Raw genomic sequence first — 24,063 nt, forward strand, 5'->3', positions numbered from 1 at the left:
CTCCTCGCCCCCGTGGCTCCCCAACCCTGCGGCGGGGCGAACCCCCGGCATTTGCTGCAAGGGCTCTGACTGCCCCTGGTTACTGAAGCCTCACGCACCGTGTTCTAGAATGCCGTAAACATGGGCTGAAATGCTTCTTTAAAGTTAACCTTGTGTTTTTAGTGAACTCTGATTTCTCTGAGAATTGTTATTGGAGTGATTCAAAGCGGTAAATCCAGTGTCTTATTGTTACGTGCAGCGTAACACAATCGAATTCCTTTAACAGAAATGCTGATAACATTTACCATATGCTATTACACTAAATGCAATCTTGAGAAGCTCCCGGTTTATTGGACAGTTTGCCAAATTCTACATTGTTGTTTCTTTCGGTACAATTGCACTTTAAAAGGTCTGAGTAAATTTATGGTTCCATAAAATTTGTGGCTGCCATGAGTTTTCCTCAATGTTAAATTACATAGGGTCAACATTTGTCACACTTTTCTAATCCCTCCAGTAAATCCATCACGCCGTTATTTCAACCACGCTTGGTTCACACTTTCAGTGCCTTTTGGTATTAATAGCAGCAGAAGAAGGTACATTTTGTAGTACCCAGATCATTTAAGGATATTGATTGTTAGTTCGGTTATGTTTTATTTCAATATTATTTTAGTGTTGGAAGAATTAAGCAAAGTCAGATCTGAATAATGTTATGTTTTATTCCTCTATTGAATTTTGTTAAGACTCATTTATGTCGAGGTGGATTTCTGTCAGGGTTGAGGGTTGCTGAGTTTCGGACGGGGCCGGAGCGCTTTGGGCCTCGGCGCGATGGAGGCGCTGCGGGGGCCGGCGCTGAGCTGGCCCTGGTGCGCTTCGCCCCGCTCCTGGCCGCCTCCGTGTGGCAGCGGCAGCCGTTCCGCCTGCGCTACGTGCCGGGCCGCGGTGAGCCGGGAGCGGGCCGGGAGGCACGGCGGGAGGAGCGCCCGGAGCGGGGGGACTGGGAGGGGGACACGGCGGCCGGGAACCGAGAGCGTGTGAGGGGGAAGCGGCGGCCGGGACCCGAGGGCGTGTGAGGGGGGACCGGGGGGTGTGAGGGGAAACCGAGAGCATGTGAGGGGGAACCAGGAGCGTTTGAGGGGGAACCGGGAGAGTGTGAGGAGGACCCTGCGGCCGGACTCGAGAAGCGTCTGAGAGGGAAGTGGCGGGGGGATCGTTTGAAGGGGATCCGGCGGCCGGGAACCGGGAGCTTGTGAGGCGGGGACCGGGAGAGTGTGAGGGACATCTGGCGGCCGGGAACCGGGATCTTTTGAGGGTAATCCGGCGGCAGGGAACTGGCAGCGTGTGAAGGGGAGCTGGGCCGTGTGAGGATGTCCCGGTGGCCGGGAATTGAGGGCGTCTGAGGGGGAATTGGGGGGTGGTGTGAGGGGAACCCGGCGGCCGGAAACCAGGAGCGTCTGAGGGGGAACCGGGAAAGTGTGAGGGGGATCCGGCGGCCGAGTGTGAGTGGGGACCGGGAGAATGTGAGGGGGAACCGGTGGCCGAGAACTGGCAGCCTGTGAGGGGGAGCTGGGCCGTGTGAGGAGGACCCAGGGGCGGGGGTGTGAGGGGCACCCGGCGGCCTGAAACCAGGAGCGTCTGAGGGGGAACTGTGGCGTGTGAGTGGGATCCGGCGGCCGGGAACCGAGAGCGTGTGAGGGGGAGCCGGGAGTGTGTGGGCTCGAACCGGGAGCGTGTGAGGAGGGACCGAGAGAGTGTGAGGGTGGACCCGGCGGCTTCCCAGCCTCTCGGTGTCACAGCACGGGGTAACCCAGTGAGGCATCTGGTGCCCCCTCCCTGGTGCAGCAGGGCCGTCCCCGAGCACAGGACACAAGATTCTGTCAGCAGGGTCTGGGATATCCGCAGTGAGGGAGACTCCGCAGCCTGTGTGGACAATCTGTTCCTGGCATGGCGTTGCTGAGCCGCCTCTCCTCTCTCTGCGCCGTGCAGGCGAGATCCCGGCGCACTTGGGCGGCACCACGGTGTTCGGGGATAACGTGGAGGATGAGTGGTTTATTGTGTACCTGCTCCGGGAGATCACCAGGGAGTTCCCGGGGCTGGCAGCCAGGTAAGGCGGGTGCTGCTGAGCTGCTTTTGTGCGAGGGCTGCCAAAAGGGGCAGTGCCTGTGCTCTGAAGGTGCTGTCTTACCATTGCCCATCCTTGGAGGTGTTTCCCCATCCCATACACCTTGGAAGTGTCCAAGGGCAGGTGGCATGGGGCTTGGAGCAGCCCGGGCTAGTGGAAGGTGTACCTGGCTGTGGCCAGGGTGTTGCAACCAGGTACTGATCTTTAAGGTCCCTTCTAACCTAAGCCTTTCTATGGGTTTATGAAGATTTTAAAAAAATCCTAGCAGACGTGGATTCAGAAGTGTGTTGTTGTGCTCTGCAAGGCTTTTCCTGCTAAATTTCTAATTTCTCCTTGGCCAGTATTGATGAAAACGAGGAGAGTTTCTCTTGATAGAAGCAGCTGATTTTCTGCCAAAGTCACTGAATCCTGAGAACAATGAAAACAGGGTGAGTAAAGCTTGTGTACAGTTGGCAAGGGGGAGCCAGTGGCCTTTCATGTAGCAGCTGGAGTTTTCTCTTGTACTTCTAGCCAAGTGGTGTGGTTGCCTCTGAAAATCCAGAGTGCTGTCTGTCCCTGACTGTTGCTCCCTTCAGGAGCACTCCTGAATCCACCTGAACTTTCCAGCTCTGCTAGAACTACTTGGATTTGTTTTATTTCTACCATGTTGTGGAGTGTTTAGGGCAGAGGATTTGCTGCCCTCAGAGTAGGGAATGCTCAGGGCTGGAGTGTTGCTGTCTCTGTAAGGACACAGGCTTTGTCTGGTCCAGGTGAAATCATGAGCAGACACCTGCACCTGGATATGGATGGTTGCTAATGGCAGTGGATTAAAATGGAGATCATTAATTTGGTCATTAGCAAAAAATTGTTCAATTATTTTTCCCCTACTCCAAGATTGTTAAAAGGGCTGGGACACAACACCCAAATGGATTGCAAGTGTGCACCTGGAGTGTCAGGCTCATACTTTCCTTTTGTTTGAGGGGACAGAGTGAGGGAGTTGAGAACGTTGCATTCAGGGCTTTTCTTAGGATCAGGAACCAGCAGAGGTCGCATGTGGCAGCTGAAATGCTGCTGCTTTTTACTGCCTGTGGTGCTCTGAAGCAGTCAGGCTATCCTGGTTCTCCTGAAGCACTTCTCTAGTTGAAGAGAAACGTGTAACAATTATTGTTGTTAAGGAAACAAGGTGTATTTGACAAAACTTGTTGCAGTTCAAATGGGGATTTTACAGAATATCAAGGATTTTTCCTAATGTATTTAGAATGACTAAAGTTTATATTTGCTTGGGGATTTCAATTTGGGACAAACTTTGTAAAGCCTGCAAAGCAATTTCTCAGAAAAATCTGTCTAGGATATATTTAGAATGCAGTCTCAGGTACTGCCTGTACTAGGGGTGCCTTCAAAGCCACTCTGGCGAGCCTGGAGGGAGTTGGATGCTGTCCCCAGCAGAGTCCCGCTGCAGGGAGTGTTTGTTTCTGCTCTGCCTGTTTCAGGTGACTTTCACTCGGTGTCTGTATGCACAGCTGGTGCAGCAGCAGTTTGTTCCCGACAGACGCAGTGGGTACACCCTGCCCGCCCCATCTCATCCTCAGTACAGAGCCTACGAGCTGGGCATGAAGCTGGTAATGATTTCTGCTGCATTTTGGACTTGCTTCATGCATGTCCAGGGAATGGGTCCTTGTCTGGACGTTGCCTGCTTGTGCAGGAAAATGTGAGCAAAGTCTGTCACACCTTGAGAACCTCTTGTTGTTGCATCTTTTATCTGCAGGCTCATGGCTTTGAAATGTTGTGCTCCAAGAGCAGTAAAGTGGCTCCTGATGCCAAGAGAAACGTGTTAAGCGGTCTTCTGTGGGAGAGATTCCTGAGGAGCTTGAAGGAGAAGGATTATTTCAAGGTCTGTGATTATTTCAGTGTCTGTGGCCTTTAAACATTCCTGGGAAAATACATTTTAACCCTTGAACTTGTGTGAGGAGTTGCAGTGGGGCCAGAGCTTGAATGCTTATCTCTGTGTGAAATGAATGAATGTCTTTAAAGGGGACGTGTGCAGTTTGTTCCCCTTTGAAAGTAATTTATTTTGGAAATTGAAAAGGAAAAAGCAAGATGTGGGGATTGATTCATTCATCTAAAGCAAGGGGAGAACTACACTTGAGTGAGGAAAACCACCATATGTGATTGTGTGAGGTGTAACTGATTTCACAGGTTTGCATTTCATTTCCACCCCTCTAGAATTCAATATTCTGCAAGATCCATACATAACACCAATGACCTATCTGGGCCCGTGCAAGTGTAATTTTTATGTGTGTGGTGTTTTTGTCACTTCTGGAGGTTTTGGTGAGGTTCTGTGGGGTTTTTTTAAAAGATGCCTTTGACTACTTCTCTGAAGTTAATAAATGGGACATAAATTGAGTACTTACTTGAAGGTAATAAAATTGGACAACACTATCGAGATTTTTAGGTTAATATTGTTTAATATACTTGAAATACAGGAATGGCCCTTTGCTGTATTGAGTTCCAAGTGTACATGGCCAAGAGGTCTTAGTTGTTTTGGTTCTCTCAGCATTTCTGTGTGACCAACAGTCATCCTGAGGAAGCCTGGCTGTGAAGAGGAAGGGGAGGGAGAATTGTTTGGGTTCATGCCTGTGACTTGCATTCCATAGGGAGAAATGGAAGGATCAGCCAAGTACCTGGAACTGTTGCACATGGCAGAAGATCACTTCCAGCAATGTGTTGCAGTGCCAGAAAGGTGAGAGCTGCTTGAAATTCATGAGTGTCATAGACCCTACACATCCTGTAAGTGACCTTTGAAATCCTTGTTACAAACACCTGAACCCTTTAAAGTTTCATTGAAAGGCAGTCCCAGTGAATAATGAACACAGGGTCATCTGTCTCCTTTGCTCAAGGGTCTGGCCGTGGATTTCTCTGGAAGATCAAATCCAAAAACTAAACCACTACAGAAATGTCTGAGGCTTTGCCAGCCCATAATATCTTGACTGTTAGTTTTTTGAGTTTCCAGTCTGTGCTGTTTGGGATCTGGTAATCTTAATATTTGCCAAGGCCAATTAAAAGTAAAGGAAAAGAGCCATGACCAATGGGCTTTGGAGCCATCAGCTGGGAGTTGCAGGGACTGACTGTGTCCTGTTTTGGCCAATGCTCTGGGTAGTGCTCTGGTACTTGCCCAGATTAATTTCCCTTTTGGATATGTTTGCACAGAAGGAGAAATGAGTAATTCAAGTGATAACCTAAGTGCAGAGCATGTGATCCCATTGAATCCATTTCAGTAAATTGATTTCTTTTCTTCTAGCTGTGATGAAGTGAGCCCAGGTGATGAAATCCTGACACTGCTACAGACAACACCCATTGATCTGAAGGAATTTGAGAGAGCAGCAGCTTGTCTTCCTGCAGAGGATGGTGAGCTGGCTGGGGGGATTATTCCTATTACAGATGATTATTTGTGGGGGGAGAGGGGCAATGCTGACAGCTGGGAAGGGAGAGCAAATCCAGCCTTCCTTAAGGCTAAACACTGGATTGGCTCTCCCAGTTCAGAGTAAGCCTTTCTTCCTCCCCTTAGTGGCCAAAGGCTTCTCAGTGACTGGAATGGTCTCTCTTAGCTTGAGCTCTGCAAAGCAGAGTTTTTAAGTAGTGACAAGAAATCTCCACTCAGTTCCTCTCAGCTTCTCTCTGCCTTTGCTGTGTGTGACCCAGGACCAGCACAAAAGCTGAAGTGCAGCACTGAGCTGCAGGATGGCTGCAGTCCTGTCAGTCAGCTGGGTTGGGCCTGTGGGCCAGCAGCTTGTGCAGAGTCACAGATCTGTGCTGTGTTCTTTCAGATGACAGCTGGCTGGATATTACACCAGGTGCTCTGGATCAGATGCTGAAGGAGACAAGAAATGAGTCCCTTCCTTCCACAAATGAGGAAGAGCAAAGCTATGACTTGGGAGCAGTTGCTGAGAGCATGAAGGCTTTTGTGTCCAAAGTCTCCACGCACGAAGGAGCAGAACTGCCATGGTAGTGGCACTTGCAGTTTGGGTCTGGTGTGGAATGTTGCACTCTGCTGCAGCCCTGTGGCTGCTTCTGTGATGCAGAGAATCAGAGTTTGAAGGTGCTGTGCTGAGCAGGGCCTGAAGCAAAGCCAGAGCACTGAACATGTACTTGCTTTAAATCAGCTTGGTGCCACTCTGGCACTGGTGCAGCTTCAAGTGCTGCAAGCTGAGCTGCTCTCTGTCCCTCAGTTGGATTTTGTGGTCTTCTCAATTTTTCTCCTTTATGCCAAGAATTCTTCCACTCACTGTTTGATGTCTAATGCATACAGGCTTCAAACTTCTGAGGACTTTTAAATTCAAATGTCCAACTTCAGTCCTGGCTTGAGAGAAATCAATATGGCTTGTGCCTGTGTCAGGCTTAGGCAGGCATAGAAGCTTCATTTCCTTAAAAATCCTTTTATATTTCAGGTCATCTGATGATGACCTTTGTTACCTTTGATGTGGATTCTTTTACAAAAGCCCTGGAGAGAATTTTAGGTGAGATTGCTTCTTTATTTGAAACAAATCCCAGCACTGATTACAAGAGCAAGTTCTTTGCTCTTGTACTGACCCCAAATCATGTCCAGGGGCAGACTCGGAGGAGCTGGATTCTGATGATCTGGATGAGGAGGAGGAGGAGGAGTTGGGTTTCTCAGATGAGGATGATGAAGAGCTGGATGCTGGGAATGAAAGGCAGGAGCAGAAGGTGTCTCCTGAGGAGCTCGTGGGCAGCCTCAAGGCGTACATGAGGGACATGGACCGTGAGCTGGCACAGACCAACGTTGGGAAAAGCTTCAGCAGCCACAAGAGAGGGGTGAGTGTGCCTTGAGCTCTGATCTGCAGCAGAAATGTGCAAGCAGGGAATGTGCTGCAAGTGGCCATTCTGAGCAATGGGATTGGAACCTTCCCATGTGCAGGCCAAGTGTGCTGGACCTGCACCATCGTACGTTTTTTATAAACTAAAGCTTACCTAAGCTTGGAATTTGCCCATCTTTTCCAAGGCTTAGTTCCATTTCCCTGTTTTTAGTAGTAGGGCAAGCAGCTGCAGCTTCGCTTTGAGCTCCTGTAGTAGTTTTCTCCCAGAGGAAGCTGAGGCAGGACTCAGCAACACTTTGTGTCCTTCTCTTGGAACCTAGTCTGGGTAATGGACAGTGGTGATTTTCAGCTGGCATGAGCATTAGGTGTCTGAATTCCTGCCTGTCAGGACTCAGGAGTGTACTGGACTTTGTTGGCTGCACAATTGTTGTTTCTTTTCTCCTGTGATTTACCCTTTTTTTCCCCTGAAATCTGCTCCTGCAATTTGATAAAGCTTTCTCTTGGTACTCTCTGCAGGCAAGTTCTGTTGGAGCAGCCCCAAGTGAGAGTGCTGGCCCTGGTTGTGGAGCTGAGGCTGCTGAGCTGGCAGCCCTGGATGTGGACATGAACCTGGTGGCAAACCTGCTCGAGTCCTACAGTGCCCAGGCTGGCCTGGCAGGACCCACCTCGAACATTTTACAGAGCCTGGGGCTGAATTTACCTGAGAGCACAGAGCTCACTGGCAGCTGAGAAGGCAGGAGAGGCTTTGGACAAGACGTGGCTGCTGGGGAGGTGAAGCACAGACACACAGCAGGATGTGGAAGAAGAGGCCAAAGGTTTCAATTTAGAGCATTCTCTTCATTATGTGTCACTTCAGCAGGGGGAATTTACCTGCAAAAGCTTCTGTTTGCACACTGTCTTGGATGGAAATGAGGTTTTCTTAGTGATGACACAATTTCCGAAACTGAAACACGATGTTGAATGCATGACTCTGATGAGGTTTTCTTTTATTTTGAAACCTGTCTTCCATTTTTCCATTCAGTGATCCAATTTGCCACATTTCTAAAATGTCCTTTTACCCATTGCTGAGTGGGTTCAAAATCTGGGAAGCAGTTCTTGTTCTGAAAATGCTGCTGCCTTTGGGGGAGGTGGGGAAATACCACAATGCAGGAAGAGCGATTGGATCAAATGTGTAAATATTAGCCAGAAGTATTTTTAAATTTTATTTCAATAAAAACAGAAATACAACTTGATTACTGAATTTTTGGAAGGTGTTTATAACTTCCTCAGTGCAGTATCAGTTCTTGGAGTGAAAGTATTTTTCTAATTGTTCATTTTCTGAATGAATTCCATTATTGCTGAATGTTGGTATCATGCCAGCAGTAGCTTTATGTGAGCCCAGGGTGAGCAGTTTTGGTTTTTTTTTTCAGTGAAAATGTGGTTGGAAGGCATGCAGCATGTTGCTTTCATGTGGAATGAAAAATCTATTTTAAATATGACAACTTTAGTTTCAACAAGATAAATTTGAAATAAAATACATAGAAATTCTTGATACACAGACACCAACAGTTCAGTCCTGCTGGGTCCAAATCAGCTTCTTAATTTCTCTTTATTTCCTTTTCATTCAGCAATTAATGAGTTGTCCTCCACTGATGTTGTGTAATTTACTTTGGCAGCAGTTCAGGGAGAGCACTGGCAGGTTGGACAGGGATTAGAGATGGATAACAGAGCTGGGAAGTGTGAAGAAGGTTCTGCTGAATTTCAAGGAATTTGGACTGCTGAGAGGTGAGAGACTCAGAGAAATGTGTGGTGGAAAAATGGGGTTAACAGAGGTTTTTTAATTGAGACAAGGATAATGAGCAGTTAGTGGTGGAAAACAGAGGTACTTGAACCTTGGGAGGGGTTGGTGTTTGAGTAGGGAAGGTAATTTCCACTGAAAATACATAAAATTCTCCACTGCTGAGTAGCTAGATCAAGTTTAGATACTTAAAAAGAATGATTGAGTTGGAGAACATGATCACATTTAACTGCTGAGTGGCCTGTGCTATAGAAAAGGTCAAATTAGATGGAAGGACCCCCTTAGTGCATGAGGAGAGCTCCTAGGCTGAGGTGGCCGTCCCTCAGTGCAGCTTTTGGTGACAGTGATCCGTGGCCATTCCTGGTGCAGTTCTGTTATCATTTGTTTTTATACCATTCTGTTTCATTCCCTTCACACTTCCCACCCTTTCCCATTCCTCACTTCTTACCCAGCACTGCCCCAATGGTCCCTGAGTGCAGCTCTTTTAGAGAACAGGGCCTGTCCCAACAGGCGGCTGCTGCAGCCAGGGGAGGGGCAGGGCCAGGCACATCACAGCTCTGGTGGTGCTTGGAGACTGTTGGCTTTTGCACTTCAGGCAGATCAAATGAATCCCAACTGTCAGAGATTTCCACCACCTGCTATTTCTCCCTCTTTTCTTGGTTGGATTTAACAACTTTTCCTTTCCTCGCACAGAGCTGGAAAGTGAAATGCCCACCTACCCCATGGCCATCCCCAGCACCTTGTCCCTCTTTCTCCCACCTTTACTTTGCTCCACTTTCTCCATGCTCCTCCTCTCCCTGCCAGCTCCAGCAAAGCCATTTCACCCACTGGCACCAGCTGCCTCCTGTCCCTCGCTCCCATTTTGCCCTCTCTGAACTCCTGGAGCCGCCTGCCTGCGGAGCCGGAGCAGCCGTGGGGCCGGGTAACGGTGCAGGGAATGGTGGCAGGGATTCTTGGGCTGGGCCGGGCCAGGCCAGGTGCCTGGGGCCAGCAAAAGCGCTCAGTGCCTCTGCTCCTGCCCCTGGGCAGGCAACAGAACACAGCAGGAATGGCTTGGGGGCCTCAAGAAAGGCAGCCAGAGATCTCTTACTCATTATGGGCAGAACAGGCCTGGAGTGGGGAAATTATATTTAATTCAATTTATTACTAAACAAATCAGAGCAAGGGAATGAGATGTACAGCAAATCCTAAAAATGCACCTTCCCCACACTGTTCTGTCCTTCCTGAGCTTCACTTTACCGTGATTCCATCCCTCCACACCACACGGTGGCACAGAGGGATGGGGGTTACAGTCATGTCATGTCTCTGCTTCTCCCTCAGGGAGAGAAATCGTTGTCTTGTTCAGCCTGGGATTCCTCCCATAGGAGGACAGTTCACTTTACCTTCCTGGGCTTCACTTTACCCTGATTCCATCCCCTCCACACCACACAGTGGCACAGAGGGATGGGGGTTACAGTCATGTCATGTGTCTGCTTCTCCCTCAGGGAGAGAAATCGTTGTCTTGTTCAGCCTGGGATTCCTTCCATAGGAGGACAGTTCACTTTACCTTCCTGGGCTTCACTTTACCCTGATTCCATCCCCTCCACACCACACAGTGGCACAGAGGGATGGGGGTTACAGTCATGTCATGTCTCTGCTTCTCCCTCATGGAGAGAAATCCTTGTCTTGTTTCAGCCTGGGATTCCTCCCACAGGAGGACAGTCAGATCCTTTGCAACAGACAGACAGACCATTCTTCGCAGTCAGGTGCCTGATGCAGAAAGTGAGATTTCTCCTCAGCATGTGTCAGCTGCTCTTCCTCCTCTTCCAAGGACAGTTCACAAGTGCCACATTCAGGCCAGTTTGTGATGATTTCCAAGAGCCCAGGGCGATTTGGATTTCCCATTGGGGCTTGTTGTGTCATGAGGGCAATGCACTCACTGCAGGCAGCACCAGTGGCAGGATGGATTGCAGAGACTTTTCCTTTGCAGCCCCAGCCCAGCGTTGGCACTGGGCATGAAGAGGCACTGAGGTGACCCTGAGAGGAAGGGCAAGGCACAGGGTGCAGCTGAGGAAGGACAGCGCTGTGCTGGGCTCAGAGGTGAAGCTGGCACTGCCCAGTGTGGAGAAGGTCCTTTCTGCAGCCCCTGTTACAGGGGAGCTGGGGCCTTGCTGCAGAGATACGGCCGCTCACTGGAGCAGTTGTCACTCCTCAATCTCTTGTCAGCCAGGTACACGCACTGGGAATCGCCGAGGACAGGAACCCTGCAGGGAGGAGCAGAGGCAGCGCTGGCTGCCAGGGGCAGCCCTTGTGCCCCTGTGCCCCCAGGCCCTGCCCGGCTCCCCGGCACTCACCGGGAGCTGTAGCTGCTGCCGTCCCCCCAGTGCAGGCGCTCGCCCCGTCTGGGCTGCCCGAGCCAGTAATCGACCTTCCCACAGACACGGGAGAGCAAATCCTGCCCAGGAGAGAGGGGAGGAGTGGGAGCTGCCCCGGCCCCTCGGGGGGAGACACGGGCCCGGGGCTCCCCCCGCACGCCGGGGCTCCTTCCCTGCAAGGCCCCGGCCCAGGGCTGCAGCCCCGGCCCTACGAGCACCGAGCCCGGCCCAGGAGCACCCCCAGGCTGCCCTCAGCCACCCCACACCGCCCGCAGCCCCTCACTCACCATGGCCTCCTCATCCTTGGCAATGGCCAGGGAGGCCCCAAGCTCGGAGCACCGTTCCTGACCCTGATCCCAGGTGCTGTAATCCCGTGAGAAGTAGTAGCAGACCCCCTTGTAGCCAACCCAGTCATGGGGACAGCACAGAACACACTGTGAGGTGGCAGGTGTGACTGGAACCTGTGGTGCTGCAGGGGGAAGAGGAGAAGGTCTGAGGATTGCCCTGTGCAGGGAGCAGGGAGCCCACTCTGCCCCGAGGGGCTGGGCCCCGGCTGCTGCCCCTCCCTTACCTGCCAGCACAGCCAAGGCCACCCCCAAAGCCAGCACCAGCACCAGGAGCAGCAGAATCAGCACCGCCGTGCCCACGGGATGGCCCCTGATGCATTCACCTGGAGCAGGAAAGAGCTGCTGGCTGCCAGAAGCAGAGCCGGGCCTGCAATCTGCTCAGCCCATGGCCAGGGAGCAGAGCAGGGAGCCCTGAGCCAGTGTGGGCCTCACTCAGCTGGCAGCCAGAGAGCCAAGAGCCTGGCCACAGGCAGGGACACAGCTGTGGGCACAGGCAGGGACACAGCTGTGGGCACAGGCTGCAGCAGGAGAACTGCACAGCCTTGGGGGCAGCTGGGGCTCTTGCTTCCAGCCACTGATGGGGCCCAGCAGAGCACCAGGCCTCTGCCAGACATCGGGAAACAGCCACACACCTGCCAGCCCTGCCCTTGGGAGGGGACACTGTCCCCACCCTGGAGGCCACAGGGGTGGCCCTGCACTCACCCAGGATTCTTCTGAGGTTCCTTTTGTGTTCATTCTTGGTTGCTGATGTGCCCTGAGGACCCAGGGGCTCCCTCACACTCCCATCGCTGGTGCAGAATCCATTCTCCACATCTGCACTCACTGCACACTCACAAGTGGCATCCCCCTGCTTATGCCAAGAGGCTTCTTGGGCCCCAGGCAGGTCTGGAACCGCGGCTGCTGGTCCCTGCTGGCGATGCTGGGGCTCATTCGCAACTGCTCGGATGGAGCAGAGTTCATTCTCCTCCTGCTCACAGCCGGCATCTCTCTGCCCAGAACAAACAGCACCTTGCTCCTGACACATCAGGAGTGCTGCTGGCAGATCCTTTGGGAGCTCGGCCTCGGGAACAGCTTCACAGCCGCGCTGATGGCAGCCTGAAAGGGACACGGGGAGAGGTCACTGCTGGTGCGGGCGCTGGGGGCTCAGGAGGGCGGTGCCAGCTGTGGCTGCGCTGTCCCTGCTGCCCAGAGGTGCGGCAGCAGCTGCGGAGACAAGCGCAGCCTCCGGGAGCTCTCGGTGCCCGCAGCCCCGGCCCCTGTGGCTCTGCAGCCGCTGCAGCCCAGCTCCGTGCCGGGCCGGGCGCTGACAGCGCCTGCGAGCTGCCGGCTGCTGCTGGCCCGGGGCAGCTGCGGCTCGGAGCCCGGCCCTGCCGAGGGGCAAGAAGCAGCAGCCCCGGGCTGCTCGCCATTGTGCCCCGCATTCCCTGCCCCGGCGCCTTGGAGCCCGGGCACACCGAGCGCCGGCACGGCCGCTGCGGCTCCCTGCCTGTGAACGGGGGAAGCCGCCACCAGGAACTCGCCAGAACCCCCCGGCCCTCAGCGCGGCCCCTCCGCCCGCAGCGAGCCCCGAGCTGGGGCAGCACCGAGCGTGGCTCCCACCTGGCCTGGAGCCGCCTCCGAGCTCCGCCGCCGCCTCGCCGGGCTCCCGGTGCCGCCGCCGCTGCGGTCCCAGGCTGACACACGCGGAGCCACCGCTGCCTCTGTAAATTCCCGTTTTTGGAGTGCTTTATGGTTTAAGGCCGAATCGATCAATCAGCGGGCGGGAACGCATCCCCGGTGCGGTCGTTTTGCTCCCCGCTCCCGCCGTGGTCCCCTCTGCCCGGCGCTCCCCGCTGCCTTCGCCGGGATCGGCTCCTTCACCGTTCTGCCGCCTCGGGGAGCCCGGAGGGAGGGATCTCAACCCAAGTCTTTTTCTCTCTGCTGAACGCAATGGAAACCACTGGGGGTGTCGGAACAAGAGTCAGGCGCGTCGGCTGCCCGTGGCTCCGTCGGGGCTTTCCCCGCTTCCGGGGCTCCGCTTTGCCAGCTGCGTCACGGCGTCTCCGTTGGCCCCGGCGGAACTCACTCCCCCCCCCGTGGCTCCCCAACCCTGCGGCGGGGCGAACCCCCGGCATTTGCCGCAAGGGCTCTGACTGCCCCTGGTTACTGAAGCCTCACGCACCGTGCTCTAGAATGCCGTAAACATGGGCTGAAATGCTTCTTAAAGTTAACCTTGTGTTTCGAGTGAACTCTGATTTCTCTGAGAATTGTTATTGGAGTGATTCAAAGCGGTAAATCCAGTGCCTTATTGTTACGTGCAGCGTAACACAATCGAACTCCTTTAACAGAAATGCTGCTAACATTTACCACGTCCTGTTACACTAAATACAATCTCGAGAAGCTCCCGGTTTGTTGGACACTTTGCCAAATTCTACATTGTTGTTTCTTTCGGTACAATTGCACTTTAAAAGGTCTGAGTAAATTTATGGTTCCATAAAATTTGTGGCTGCCATGAGTTTTTCTCAATGTTAGATTACATAGGGTCAACATTTGTCACACTTTTCTAATCCCTCCAGTAAATCCATCATGCCATTATTTCAACCACGCTTGGTTCCCATTTTCAGTGCCTTTTGGTATTAATAGCGGCAGAATAAGGTACATTTTGTAGTACCCAGAACTTTTAAGGATCTTGATTGTTAGTTCGGTTATGTTTTATTTCAATATTATTTTAGTGTTGGAAGAATTAAGCAAAGTCAGATCTGAATAATGTTATGTTTTATTCCTCTATTGAATTTTGTTAAGACTCATTTATGTCAGGGTGGATTTCTGTCAGGGTTGAGGGTTGCTGAGTTTTGGACGGGGCCGGAGCGCTTTGGGCCTCGGCGCGATGGAGGCGCTGCGGGGGCCGGCGCTGAGCTGGCCCTGGTGCGCTTCGCCCCGCTCCTGGCCGCCTCCGTGTGGCAGCGGCAGCCGTTCCGCCTGCGCTACGTGCCGGGCCGCGGTGAGCCGGGAGCGGGCCGGGAGGCACGGCGGGAGGAGCGGCCGGAGCGGGGGGACTGGCAGGGGGACACGGCGGCCGGGAACCGGGAGCGTGTGAGGGGGGACCGGCGGCCGGGACCCGAGGGCGTGTGAGGGGGGAGGACCGGGGGGTGTGAGGGGAACCCGAGAGCATGTGAGGGGGAACCAGGAGCGTTTGAGGGGGAACCGGGAGAGTGTGAGGACGACCCTGCCGCCGGACTCGAGGAGCGTCTGAGAGGGAAGTGGGGGGGGGGGATCGTTTGAAGGGGATCCGGCGGCCGGGAACCGGGAGCTTGTGAGGGGGGATCGGGAGAGTGTGAGGGACACCTGGCGGCCGGGAACCGGGATCTTTTGAGGGTAATCCGGCGGCAGGGAACTGGCAGCGTGTGAAGGGGAGCTGGGCCGTGTGAGGATGCCCCGGTGGCCGGGAATTGAGGGCTTCTGAAGGGGAATTGGGGGGGGCGTGGTGTGAGGGGAACCCGGCGGCCGGAAACCAGGAGCGTCTGAGGGGGAACCGGGAAAGTGTGAGGGGGATCCGGCGGCCGGGAACCGGGAAAGTGTGAGGGGGACCCGGCGGGCTCGAACCGAGAGCGTGTGAGGGGGACCCGGGAGCGTGTGAGGGGGACCCGGCGGCTTCCCAGCCTCTCGGTGTCACAGCACGGGGTAACGCAGTGAGGCATCTGGTGCCCCCTCCCTGCAGCAGCAGGGCCATGGCCGAGCACAGGACACAAGATTCTGCCAGCAGGGTCTGGGATATCCGCAGTGAGGGAGACTCCGCAGCCTGTGGGGACAATCTGTTCCTGGCATGGCGTTGCTGAGCCGCCTGTCCTCTCTCTGCCCCGTGCAGGCGAGATCCCGGCGCACTTGTGCGGCACCACGGTGTTCGGGGATAACGTGGAGGATGAGTGGTTCATTGTGTACCTGTTCCGGGAGATCACCAGGGAGTTCCCGGGGCTGGCAGCCAGGTAAGGCGGGTGCTGCTGAGCTGCTTTTGTGCGAGGGCTGCCAAAAGGGGCAGTGCCTGTGCTCTGAAGGTCCTGTCTTACCATTGCCCATCCTTGGAGGTGTTTCCCCATCCCATACACCTTGGAAGTGTCCAAGGGCAGGTTGGATGGGGCTTGGAGCAGCCTGGGCTAGTGGAAAGTGTGCCTGGCTGTGGCCAGGGTGTTGGAACCAGGTACTGATCTCTAAGGTCCCTTCTAACCTAAGCCTTTCTATGGGTTTATGAATATTTTTTGAAAATCCCAGCAGACGTGGATTCAGAAGTGTGTTGTTGTGCTCTGCAAGGCTTTTCCTGCTAAATTTCTAATTTCTCCTTGGCCAGTATTGATGACAACGATGGAGAGTTTCTCTTGATAGAAGCAGCTGATTTTCTGCCAAAGCGGCTGAATCCTGAGAACAGTGAAAACAGGGTGAGTGAAGCTTGTGTACAGTTGGCAAGGGGGAGCCAGTGGCCTTTCATGTAGCAGCTGGAGTTTTCTCTTGTACTTCTAGCCAAGTGGTGTGGTTGCCTCTGAAAATCCAGAGTGCTGTCTGTCCCTGACTGTTGCTCCCTTCAGGAGCACTCCTGAATCCACCTGAACTTTCCAGCTCTGCTAGAACTACTTGGATTTTTTTATTTCTACCATGTTGTGGAGTGTTTAGGGCAGAGGATTTGCTGCCCTCAGAGTAGGGAATGCTCAGGGCTGGAGTGTTGCTGTCTCTGTAAGGACACAGGCTTTGTCTGGTCCAGGTGAAATTATGAGCAGACACCTGCACCTGGATATGGATGGTTGCTAATGGCAGTGGATTAAAATGGAGATCATTAATTTGGTCATTAGCAAAAAAATTGTTCAATTATTTTTCCCCTACTCCAAGATTGTTAAAAGGGCTGGGACACAACACCCAAAAGGATTGCAAGTGTGTACCTGGAGTGTCAGGCTCATACTTTCCTTTTGTTTGAGGGGACAGAGTGAGGGAGTTGAGAACGTTGCATTCAGGGCTTTTCTTAGGATCAGGAACCAGCAGAGGTCGCATGTGGCAGCTGAAATGCTGCTGCTTTTTAATGCCTGTGGTGCTCTGAAGCAGTCAGGCTATCCTGGTTCTCCTGAAGCACTTCTCTAGTTGAAGAGAAACGTGTAACAATTATTGTTGTTAAGGAAACAAGATATATTTGATGATATTTGTTGCAGTTAAAATAGGGATTTTTCCTGGTTGGGTCGTGGTCTCTGGCATCTCAAATAAGCTTTTTAGAAAAGCTGTGCTGCTTCCTGCATTGGTTCTCTATTTGTCCTTTATACTGTCAGTGTTCAACCCGATGCATTTGGATACGAAATGAAATGTTCCATGGCTGTTTGTGTGTGTGAGTGCTCTTGCCCTGTGTGATGAGAGCCTTCCTGCCTGCCAGGTGTTCTTTTACAAAGGAGAGCTGCACATCATTCCTCCGGGGGAGCCTGGGGAGCAGGGCTGGGCCCTCTCTGCTCCCTGTCCCACGGTGCCCCAGGCGCTGGCTCTGTTATCCACGCGCCCCGAGGAGCTCCTGGCTGCAGAGCCCATCAGAGCCGCGCTGAATAAACGCATCCATGGGTACGTGGGGCTGCATTTGGGTCCTCTGCAGCTCTGGGCTTTGGTTCTGGGCTCCCTGGGCTTTAAACGTTTCCCCAGCAGATGGGATCAAGTTGGTTCCTTTTCAGAAACCAGCAGCTGGAGGTTTTCCTTGGAAAGAGGGGGATCAGTGTCCTGTAGGCTGTGGTCTGGGGATCTCAAACTGCTTCACTGCTGTAATTCCAGCCCTGACAATGACAAAAGTTACTCTTCCTTCACATCCTCCTTAGACTGAAAGATCTGAAAGTTCTGTCATCTTTTTGGAGCCCTTTGCACGAGGAAAAAGAGGATTTGATCTAAAATGTAGAACCAGCAGAATTGTCAGGGCCTCAGCTTGTCACAGCTGTGCTCAGCCCTGTGCTTTGGTTTTTGCAAGGATCTGACAGCAAATATGGCAAAGAATACTGGATAGCTGGGTCTGTTGGTTAAGTCCACAGGGACTCATCTTACCCACATGGGGGATTGAATTTTATGAGCCATGTACATTTATATAAGTATGTATGATAGAAACAGCCATTGTAGGCATTAGATTGGCCAAGTTTTAGCTCCAGAATAATCTTCTGACCCACGATCCCAGTAAATACTGAAGGGAAAGGGGCCTCGTGCTAAAGAAGGAGTGGTTAACTCGCAGTGCCCTCCCTTCGCTCTGTTGCCGTTCAGGTATCCCGAGAAGATCCAGGCCTCGCTGCACCGAGCCCGCTGCTTCCTCCCGGCCGGGATCGCGGCCGTGCTGAGGCTGCGCCCGTCCCTGGTGGCTGCGGCCGTCCAGGCCTTCTACCTGCGGGAGCCGGGCGATCTGGCGGCCTGCCGGCGCCCTTTCAGAACCTTCCCTGCCGAGCAGCGAGTGATGGCCCTGGTAAGTGCTCTCAGAGCCCCTGCTGGCCGGGCTGTGTGCTCCTCTAAAGCCTGCGATGGCCGCGGTGAGTGCTCTCCTCAAGCCTGGTCACTTCATTCCCTTAAATGACAAGGGTTCTGCAGCCAGTGTAGAAACACAGAGATTCAACTGAAAAATACGAGTTAGAGGGATGAATTTCCAGGTCATTCCATTAATAACTGCTCTGGATCGATGTGGCTGGACTTTCAGGGGGCTGCTCATGAGAGAATTGTATCTGAAACCAGAGGTTGTGATAACAGTTCCTCTGCTGAAGTGCCTGCTGAGTAAATTGATCTCCTTGTGTGATCAGAGCAGTTTGACAGCCCTGCCAGCCAACGGGAGGAGTTGCCCCTCACCAGTGGTTCACTCCCAGGCTTTTCACCTTCTCAGCTGTGCTCTCAGGGCTCTGGGAAAGCTTTTATGAAGTGTTTTGTGAGCACTGTCCAAGCACTGTTGTATCTGATTCACTTTGTTACAGAGTTGTACCACAGGACTCCTGAAAATAAGCTTTAGAGTCAAATTGTGGACTTGGAAACTGTTGACAAAATCTTCTAATCAAGTTTCATTTTAATTGAAAATACACCTAGTAAATGTGCATACAAAATACTGAGGATTTTTCCTTATGTATTTAGACTGACAAAAGTTCGTACTTACTTGGGTATTTCAATTTGGGACAAACTTTGTAAAGTCTGCAAAGCAATTTCTCAGAAAAATCTGTCTAGGATATATTTAGAATGCAGTCTCAGGTACTGCCTGTACTAGGGGTGCCTTCAAAGCCACTCTGGTGAGCCTGGAGGGAGTTGGATGCTGTCCCCAGCAGAGTCCCGCTGCAGGGAGTGTTTGTTTCTGCTCTGCCTGTTTCAGGTGACTTTCACTCGGTGTCTGTATGCACAGCTGGTGCAGCAGCAGTTTGTTCCCGACAGACGCAGTGGGTACACCCTGCCCGCCCCATCTCATCCTCAGTACAGAGCCTACGAGCTGGGCATGAAGCTGGTAATGATTTCTGCTGCATTTTGGACTTGCTTCATGCATGTCCAGGGAATGGGTCCTTGTCTGGACGTTGCCTGCTTGTGCAGGAAAATGTGAGCAAAGTCTGTCACACCTTGAGAACCTCTTGTTGTTGCATCTTTTATCTGCAGGCTCATGGCTTTGAAATGTTGTGCTCCAAGAGCAGTAAAGTGGCTCCTGATGCCAAGAGAAACGTGTTAAGCGGTCTTCTGTGGGAGAGATTCCTGAGGAGCTTGAAGGAGAAGGATTATTTCAAGGTCTGTGATTATTTCAGTGTCTGTGGCCTTTAAACATTCCTGGGAAAATACATTTTAACCCTTGAACTTGTGTGAGGAGTTGCAGTGGGGCCAGAGCTTGAATGCTTATCTCTGTGTGAAATGAATGAATGTCTTTAAAGGGGACGTGTGCAGTTTGTTCCCCTTTGAAAGTAATTTATTTTGGAAATTGAAAAGGAAAAAGCAAGATGTGGGGATTGATTCATTCATCTAAAGCAAGGGGAGAACTACACTTGAGTGAGGAAAACCACCATATGTGATTGTGTGAGGTGTAACTGATTTCACAGGTTTGCATTTCATTTCCACCCCTCTAGAATTCAATATTCTGCAAGATCCATACATAACACCAATGACCTATCTGGGCCCATGCAAGTGTAATTTTTATGTGTGTGTGGTTTTTGTGAGTTCTGGGGGTGTTGGTGAGGTTCTGTGGGGTTTTTTTAAAAGATGCCTTTGACTACTTCTCTGAAGTTAATAAATGGGACATAAATTGAGTACTTACTTGAAGGTAATAAAATTGGACAACTTTCTTGAGACTCTTAGGTTAATATCCTATATTAAATATACTTGAAATACAGGAATGGCCCTTTGCTGTATTGAGTTCCAAGTGTACATGGCCAAGAGGTCTTAGTTGTTTTGGTTCTCTCAGCATTTCTGTGTGACCAACAGTCATCCTGAGGAAGCCTGGCTGTGAAGAGGAAGGGGAGGGAGAATTGTTTGGGTTCATGCCTGTGACTTGCATTCCATAGGGAGAAATGGAAGGATCAGCCAAGTACCTGGAACTGTTGCACATGGCAGAAGATCACTTCCAGCAATGTGTTGCAGTGCCAGAAAGGTGAGAGCTGCTTGAAATTCATGAGTGTCATAGACCCTACAAATCCTGTAAGTGACCTTTGAAATCCTTGTTACAAACACCTGAACCCTTTAAAGTTTCATTGAAAAGCAGTCACAGTGAATAATGAACACAGGGTCATCTGTCTCCTTTGCTCAAGGGTCTGGCTGTGGATTTCTCTGGAAGATCAAATCCAAAAACTAAACCACTACAGAAATATCTGAGGCTTTGCCAGCCCATAATATCTTGACTGTTAGTTTTTTGAGTTTCCAGTCTGTGCTGTTTGGGATCTGGTAATCTTAATATTTGCCAAGGCCAATTAAAAGTAAAGGAAAAGAGCCATGACCAATGGGCTTTGGAGCCATCAGCTGGGAGTTGCAGGGACTGACTGTGTCCTGTTTTGGCCAATGCTCTGGGTAGTGCTCTGGTACTTGCCCAGATTAATTTCCCTTTTGGATATGTTTGCACAGAAGGAAAAATGAGTAATTCAAGTGATAACCTAAGTGCAGAGCATGTGATCCCATTGAATCCATTTTGGTAAATTGATTTCTTTTCTTCTAGCTGTGATGAAGTGAGCCCAGGTGATGAAATCCTGACACTGCTACAGACAACACCCATTGATCTGAAGGAATTTGAGAGAGCAGCAGCTTGTCTTCCTGCAGAGGATGGTGAGCTGGCTGGGGGGATTATTCCTATTACAGATGATTATTTGTGGGGGGAGAGGGGCAATGCTGGCAGCTGGGAAGGGAGAGCAAATCCAGCCTTCCTTGAGACTAAACACTGGATTGGCTCTCCCAGTTCAGAGTAAGCCTTTCTTCCTCCCCTTAGTGGCCAAAGGCTTCTCAGTGATTGGAATGGTCTCTCTTAGCTTGAGCTCTGCAAAGCAGAGTTTTTAAGTAGTGACAAGAAATCTCCACTCAGTTCCTCTCAGCCTCTCTCTGCCTTTGCTGTGTGTGACCCAGGACCAGCACAAAAGCTGAAGTGCAGCACTGAGCTGCAGGATGGCTGCAGTCCTGTCAGTCAGCTGGGTTGGGCCTGTGGGCCAGCAGCTTGTGCAGAGTCACAGATCTGTGCTGTGTTCTTTCAGATGACAGCTGGCTGGATATTACACCAGGTGCTCTGGATCAGATGCTGAAGGAGACAAGAAATGAGTCCCTTCCTTCCACAAATGAGGAAGAGCAAAACTATGACTTGGGAGCAGTTGCTGAGAGCATGAAGGCTTTTGTGTCCAAAGTCTCCACGCACGAAGGAGCAGAACTGCCATGGTAGTGGCACTTGGAGTTTGGGTCTGGTGTGGAATGTTGCACTCTGCTGCAGCCCTGTGGCTGCTTCTGTGAGGTAGAGAATCAGAGATTGAAGGTGCTGTGCTGAGCAGGGCCTGAAGCAAAGCCAGAGCACTGAACATGTACTTGCTTTAAATCAGCTTGGTGCCACTCTGGCACTGGTGCAGCTTCAAGTGCTGCAAGCTGAGCTGCTCTCTGTCCCTCAGTTGGATTTTGTGGTCTTCTCAATTTTTCTCCTTTATGCCAAGAATTCTTCCACTCACTGTTTGATGTCTAATGCATACAGGCTTCAAGCTTCTGAGGACTTTTAAATTCAAATGTCCAACTTCAGTCCTGGCTTGAGAGAAATCAATATGGCTTGTGCCTGTGTCAGGCTTAGGCAGGCATAGAAGCTTCATTTCCTTAAAAATCCTTTTATATTTCAGGTCATCTGATGAGTCCCACGTTACCTTTGATGTGGATTCTTTTACGAAAGCCCTGGAGAGAATTTTAGGTGAGATGGCTTCTATATTTGAAACCAATCCCAGCACTGATTTCTTTGCTCTTGTACTGACCCAAAATCATGTCCAGGGGCAGACTCGGAGGAGCTGGATTCTGATGATCTGGATGAGGAGGAGGAGGAGGAGTTGGGTTTCTCAGATGAGGATGATGAAGAGCTGGATGCTGGGAATGAAAGGCAGGAGCAGAAGGTGTCTCCTGAGGAGCTCGTGGGCAGTCTCAAGGCGTACATGAGGGACATGGACCGTGAGCTGGCACAGACCAACGTTGGGAAAAGCTTCAGCAGCCACAAGAGAGGGGTGAGTGTGCCTTGAGCTCTGATCTGCAGCAGAAATGTGCAAGCAGGGAATGGGCTGCAAGTGGCCATTCTGAGCAATGGGATTGGAACCTTCCCACGTGCAAGCCAAGTGTGCTGGACCTGCACCATCGTACGTTTTTTATAAACTAAAGCTTACCTTAGCCTGGAATTTGCCCATCTTTTCCAAGGCTTAGTTCCATTTCCCTGTTTTTAGTAGTAGGGGAAGCAGCTGCAGCTTCACTTTGAGCTCCTGTAGTAGTTTTCTCCCAGAGGAAGCTGAGGCAGGACTCAGCAACACTTTGTGTCCTTCTCTTGGAACCTAGTCTGGGTAATGGACAGTGGTGATTTTCAGCTGGCATGAGCATTTGGTGTCTGAATTCCTGTCTGTCAGGACTCAGGAGTGTACTGGACTTTGTTGGCTGCACAATTGTTGTTTCTTTTCTCCTGTGATTTACCCTTTTTTTTCCCCTGAAATCTGCTCCTGCAATTTGATAAAGCTTTCTCTTGGTACTCTCTGCAGGCAAGTTCTGTTGGAGCAGCCCCATGTGAGAGTGCTGGCCCTGGTTGTGGAGCTGAGGCTGCTGAGCTGGCAGCCCTGGATGTGGACATGAACCTGGTGGCAAACCTGCTCGAGTCCTACAGTGCCCAGGCTGGCCTGGCAGGACCCACCTCGAACATTTTACAGAGCCTGGGGCTGAATTTACCTGAGAGCACAGAGCTCACTGGCAGCTGAGAAGGCAGGAGAGGCTTTGGACAAGACGTGGCTGCTGGGGAGGTGAAGCACAGACACACAGCAGGATGTGGAAGAAGAGCCCAAAGGTTTCAATTTAGAGCATTCTCTTCATTATGTGTCACTTCAGCAGGGGGAATTTACATGCAAAAGCTTCTGTTTGCACACTGTCTTGGAATGGAAATGAGATTTTCTTAGTGATGACACAATTTCAGAAAACTGAACAATGATGTTGAATGAGTCACTGAAATGAAATTTTCTTTTATTTTGAAACCTGTCTTCCATTTTTCCATTCAGTTATCCAATTTGCCACATTTCTAAAATGTCCTTTTACCCATTGCTGAGTGGGTTCAAAATCTGGGGAGCAGTTCTTGTTCTGAAAATGCTGCTGCTTGTGGGGGAGGTGGGGAAATACCACATTGCAGGAAGAGTGATTGGATCAAATGTGTAAATATTGGCCAGAAGTATTTTTAAATTTTATTTCAATAAAAACAGAAATACAACTTGATTACTGAATTTTTGGAAGGTGTTTATAACTTCCTCAGTGCAGTAGCAGTTCTTGGAGTGAAATTATTTTTGTAATTGTTCATTTTCTGAATGAATTCCATTATTGCTGAATGTTGGCATCATGCCAGCAGTAGCTTTATGTGAGCCCAGGGTGAGCAGTTTTGGGGTGTTTTTTTCAGTGAAAATGTGGTTGGAAGGCATGCAGCATGTTGCTTTCATGTGGAATGAAAAATCTATTTTAAATATGACAACTTTAGTTTCAACAAGATAAATTTGAAATAAAATACATAGAAATTCTTGATACACAGACACCGACAGTTCAGTCCTGCTGGGTCCAAATCAGCTTCTTAATTTCTCTTTATTTCCTTTTCATTCAGCAATTAATGAGTTGTCCTCCACTGATGTTGTGTGATTTACTTTGTCAGCAGTTCAGGGAGAGCACTGGCAGGTTGGACAGGGATTAGAGATGGACAACAAGAGCTGGGAAGTGTGAAGAAGGTTCTGCTGAATTTCAAGGAATTTGGACTGCTGAGAGGTGAGAGACTCAGACAAATGTGTGGTGGAAAAATGGGGTTAACAGAGGTTTTTTAATTGAGACAAGGATAATGAGCAGTTAGTGGTGGAAAACAGAGGTACTTGAACCTTGGGAGGGGTTGGTGTTTGACCAGGGAAGGTAATTTCCACTGAAAATTCATAAAATTCTCCACTGATGAGTAGCTAGATCAACTTTAGATACTTAAAAAGAATGATTGAGTTGAAGAACATGGTCACATTTAACTGCTGTGTGTCCT

At 51.0% G+C, this 24,063-nt stretch overlaps 3 protein-coding genes across 4 annotated transcripts; 2 read left to right on the top strand and 1 right to left on the bottom strand.

Moving 5' to 3' along the window:
* Positions 1-583: 583 nt before the first annotated feature.
* On the top strand, positions 584-8,141 carry LOC139595654 (protein ecdysoneless homolog). Its single transcript, XM_071439194.1, is given in 13 exon segments — positions 584-918; positions 1,963-2,080; positions 2,279-2,292; positions 2,456-2,526; positions 3,568-3,696; positions 3,843-3,968; positions 4,732-4,817; positions 5,376-5,482; positions 5,902-6,079; positions 6,523-6,535; positions 6,537-6,591; positions 6,681-6,907; positions 7,426-8,141. Coding segments are annotated over 13 exon segments (1,572 nt in total). The 5' UTR covers positions 584-683; the 3' UTR covers positions 7,639-8,141.
* On the bottom strand, positions 8,099-13,551 carry LOC139595400 (C-type lectin domain family 2 member B-like). Of its 2 annotated transcripts, none has more exons than XM_071438511.1 (6): positions 12,987-13,551; positions 12,396-12,482; positions 11,612-11,710; positions 11,328-11,509; positions 11,020-11,120; positions 8,099-10,929 (listed from the first exon to the last, which is right to left on the bottom strand). In XM_071438511.1, the coding sequence occupies exons 2-6, from the start codon at positions 12,409-12,411 to the stop codon at positions 10,815-10,817; spliced, it is 513 nt and encodes a 170-aa protein (XP_071294612.1). In that variant the 5' UTR covers positions 12,412-12,482; positions 12,987-13,551; the 3' UTR covers positions 8,099-10,814. The 2 variants fall into 2 exon arrangements, with proteins under 2 accessions (XP_071294612.1, XP_071294611.1); XM_071438510.1 differs by having other exon boundaries at positions 12,090-12,482; positions 12,987-13,544.
* Positions 13,552-13,877: 326 nt separating this feature from the next.
* On the top strand, positions 13,878-23,281 carry LOC139595655 (protein ecdysoneless homolog). The gene is made up of 14 exons (XM_071439195.1): positions 13,878-13,893; positions 14,200-14,367; positions 15,232-15,349; positions 15,709-15,796; positions 16,771-16,949; positions 17,628-17,823; positions 18,706-18,834; positions 18,981-19,106; positions 19,874-19,959; positions 20,518-20,624; positions 21,044-21,221; positions 21,665-21,732; positions 21,810-22,036; positions 22,556-23,281. Exons 1-14 carry the CDS (start codon positions 13,878-13,880, stop codon positions 22,766-22,768), a joined length of 1,899 nt encoding a protein of 632 aa, XP_071295296.1. The 3' UTR covers positions 22,769-23,281.
* Positions 23,282-24,063: the final 782 nt, after the last annotated feature.

Source organism: Agelaius tricolor, unplaced genomic scaffold, assembly GCF_023055355.1.
Source record: "Agelaius tricolor isolate 1412-34295 unplaced genomic scaffold, bAgeTri1.0.p SCAF_13, whole genome shotgun sequence".
Classification (NCBI taxonomy): domain Eukaryota; kingdom Metazoa; phylum Chordata; class Aves; order Passeriformes; family Icteridae; genus Agelaius; species Agelaius tricolor.

Excerpts from the sequence above, each read along its gene's own strand:
- LOC139595655 (XM_071439195.1), top strand. Across the intron at positions 17,824-18,705 it reads AGCAGCGAGTGATGGCCCTG|GTGACTTTCACTCGGTGTCT; the intron begins GTAAGTGCTCTC and ends TGCCTGTTTCAG. Across the intron at positions 19,960-20,517 it reads TGTGTTGCAGTGCCAGAAAG|CTGTGATGAAGTGAGCCCAG; the intron begins GTGAGAGCTGCT and ends CTTTTCTTCTAG.
- LOC139595400 (XM_071438510.1), bottom strand. The coding sequence starts at position 12,411 with ATGTGTCAGGAGCAAGGTGCTGTTTGTTCTGGGCAGAGAGATGCCGGC. Across the intron at positions 11,121-11,327 it reads CCAAGGATGAGGAGGCCATG|GATTTGCTCTCCCGTGTCTG; the intron begins GTGAGTGAGGGG and ends TCTCCTGGGCAG. Across the intron at positions 10,930-11,019 it reads GGCAGCAGCTACAGCTCCCG|GGTTCCTGTCCTCGGCGATT; the intron begins GTGAGTGCCGGG and ends TCCTCCCTGCAG.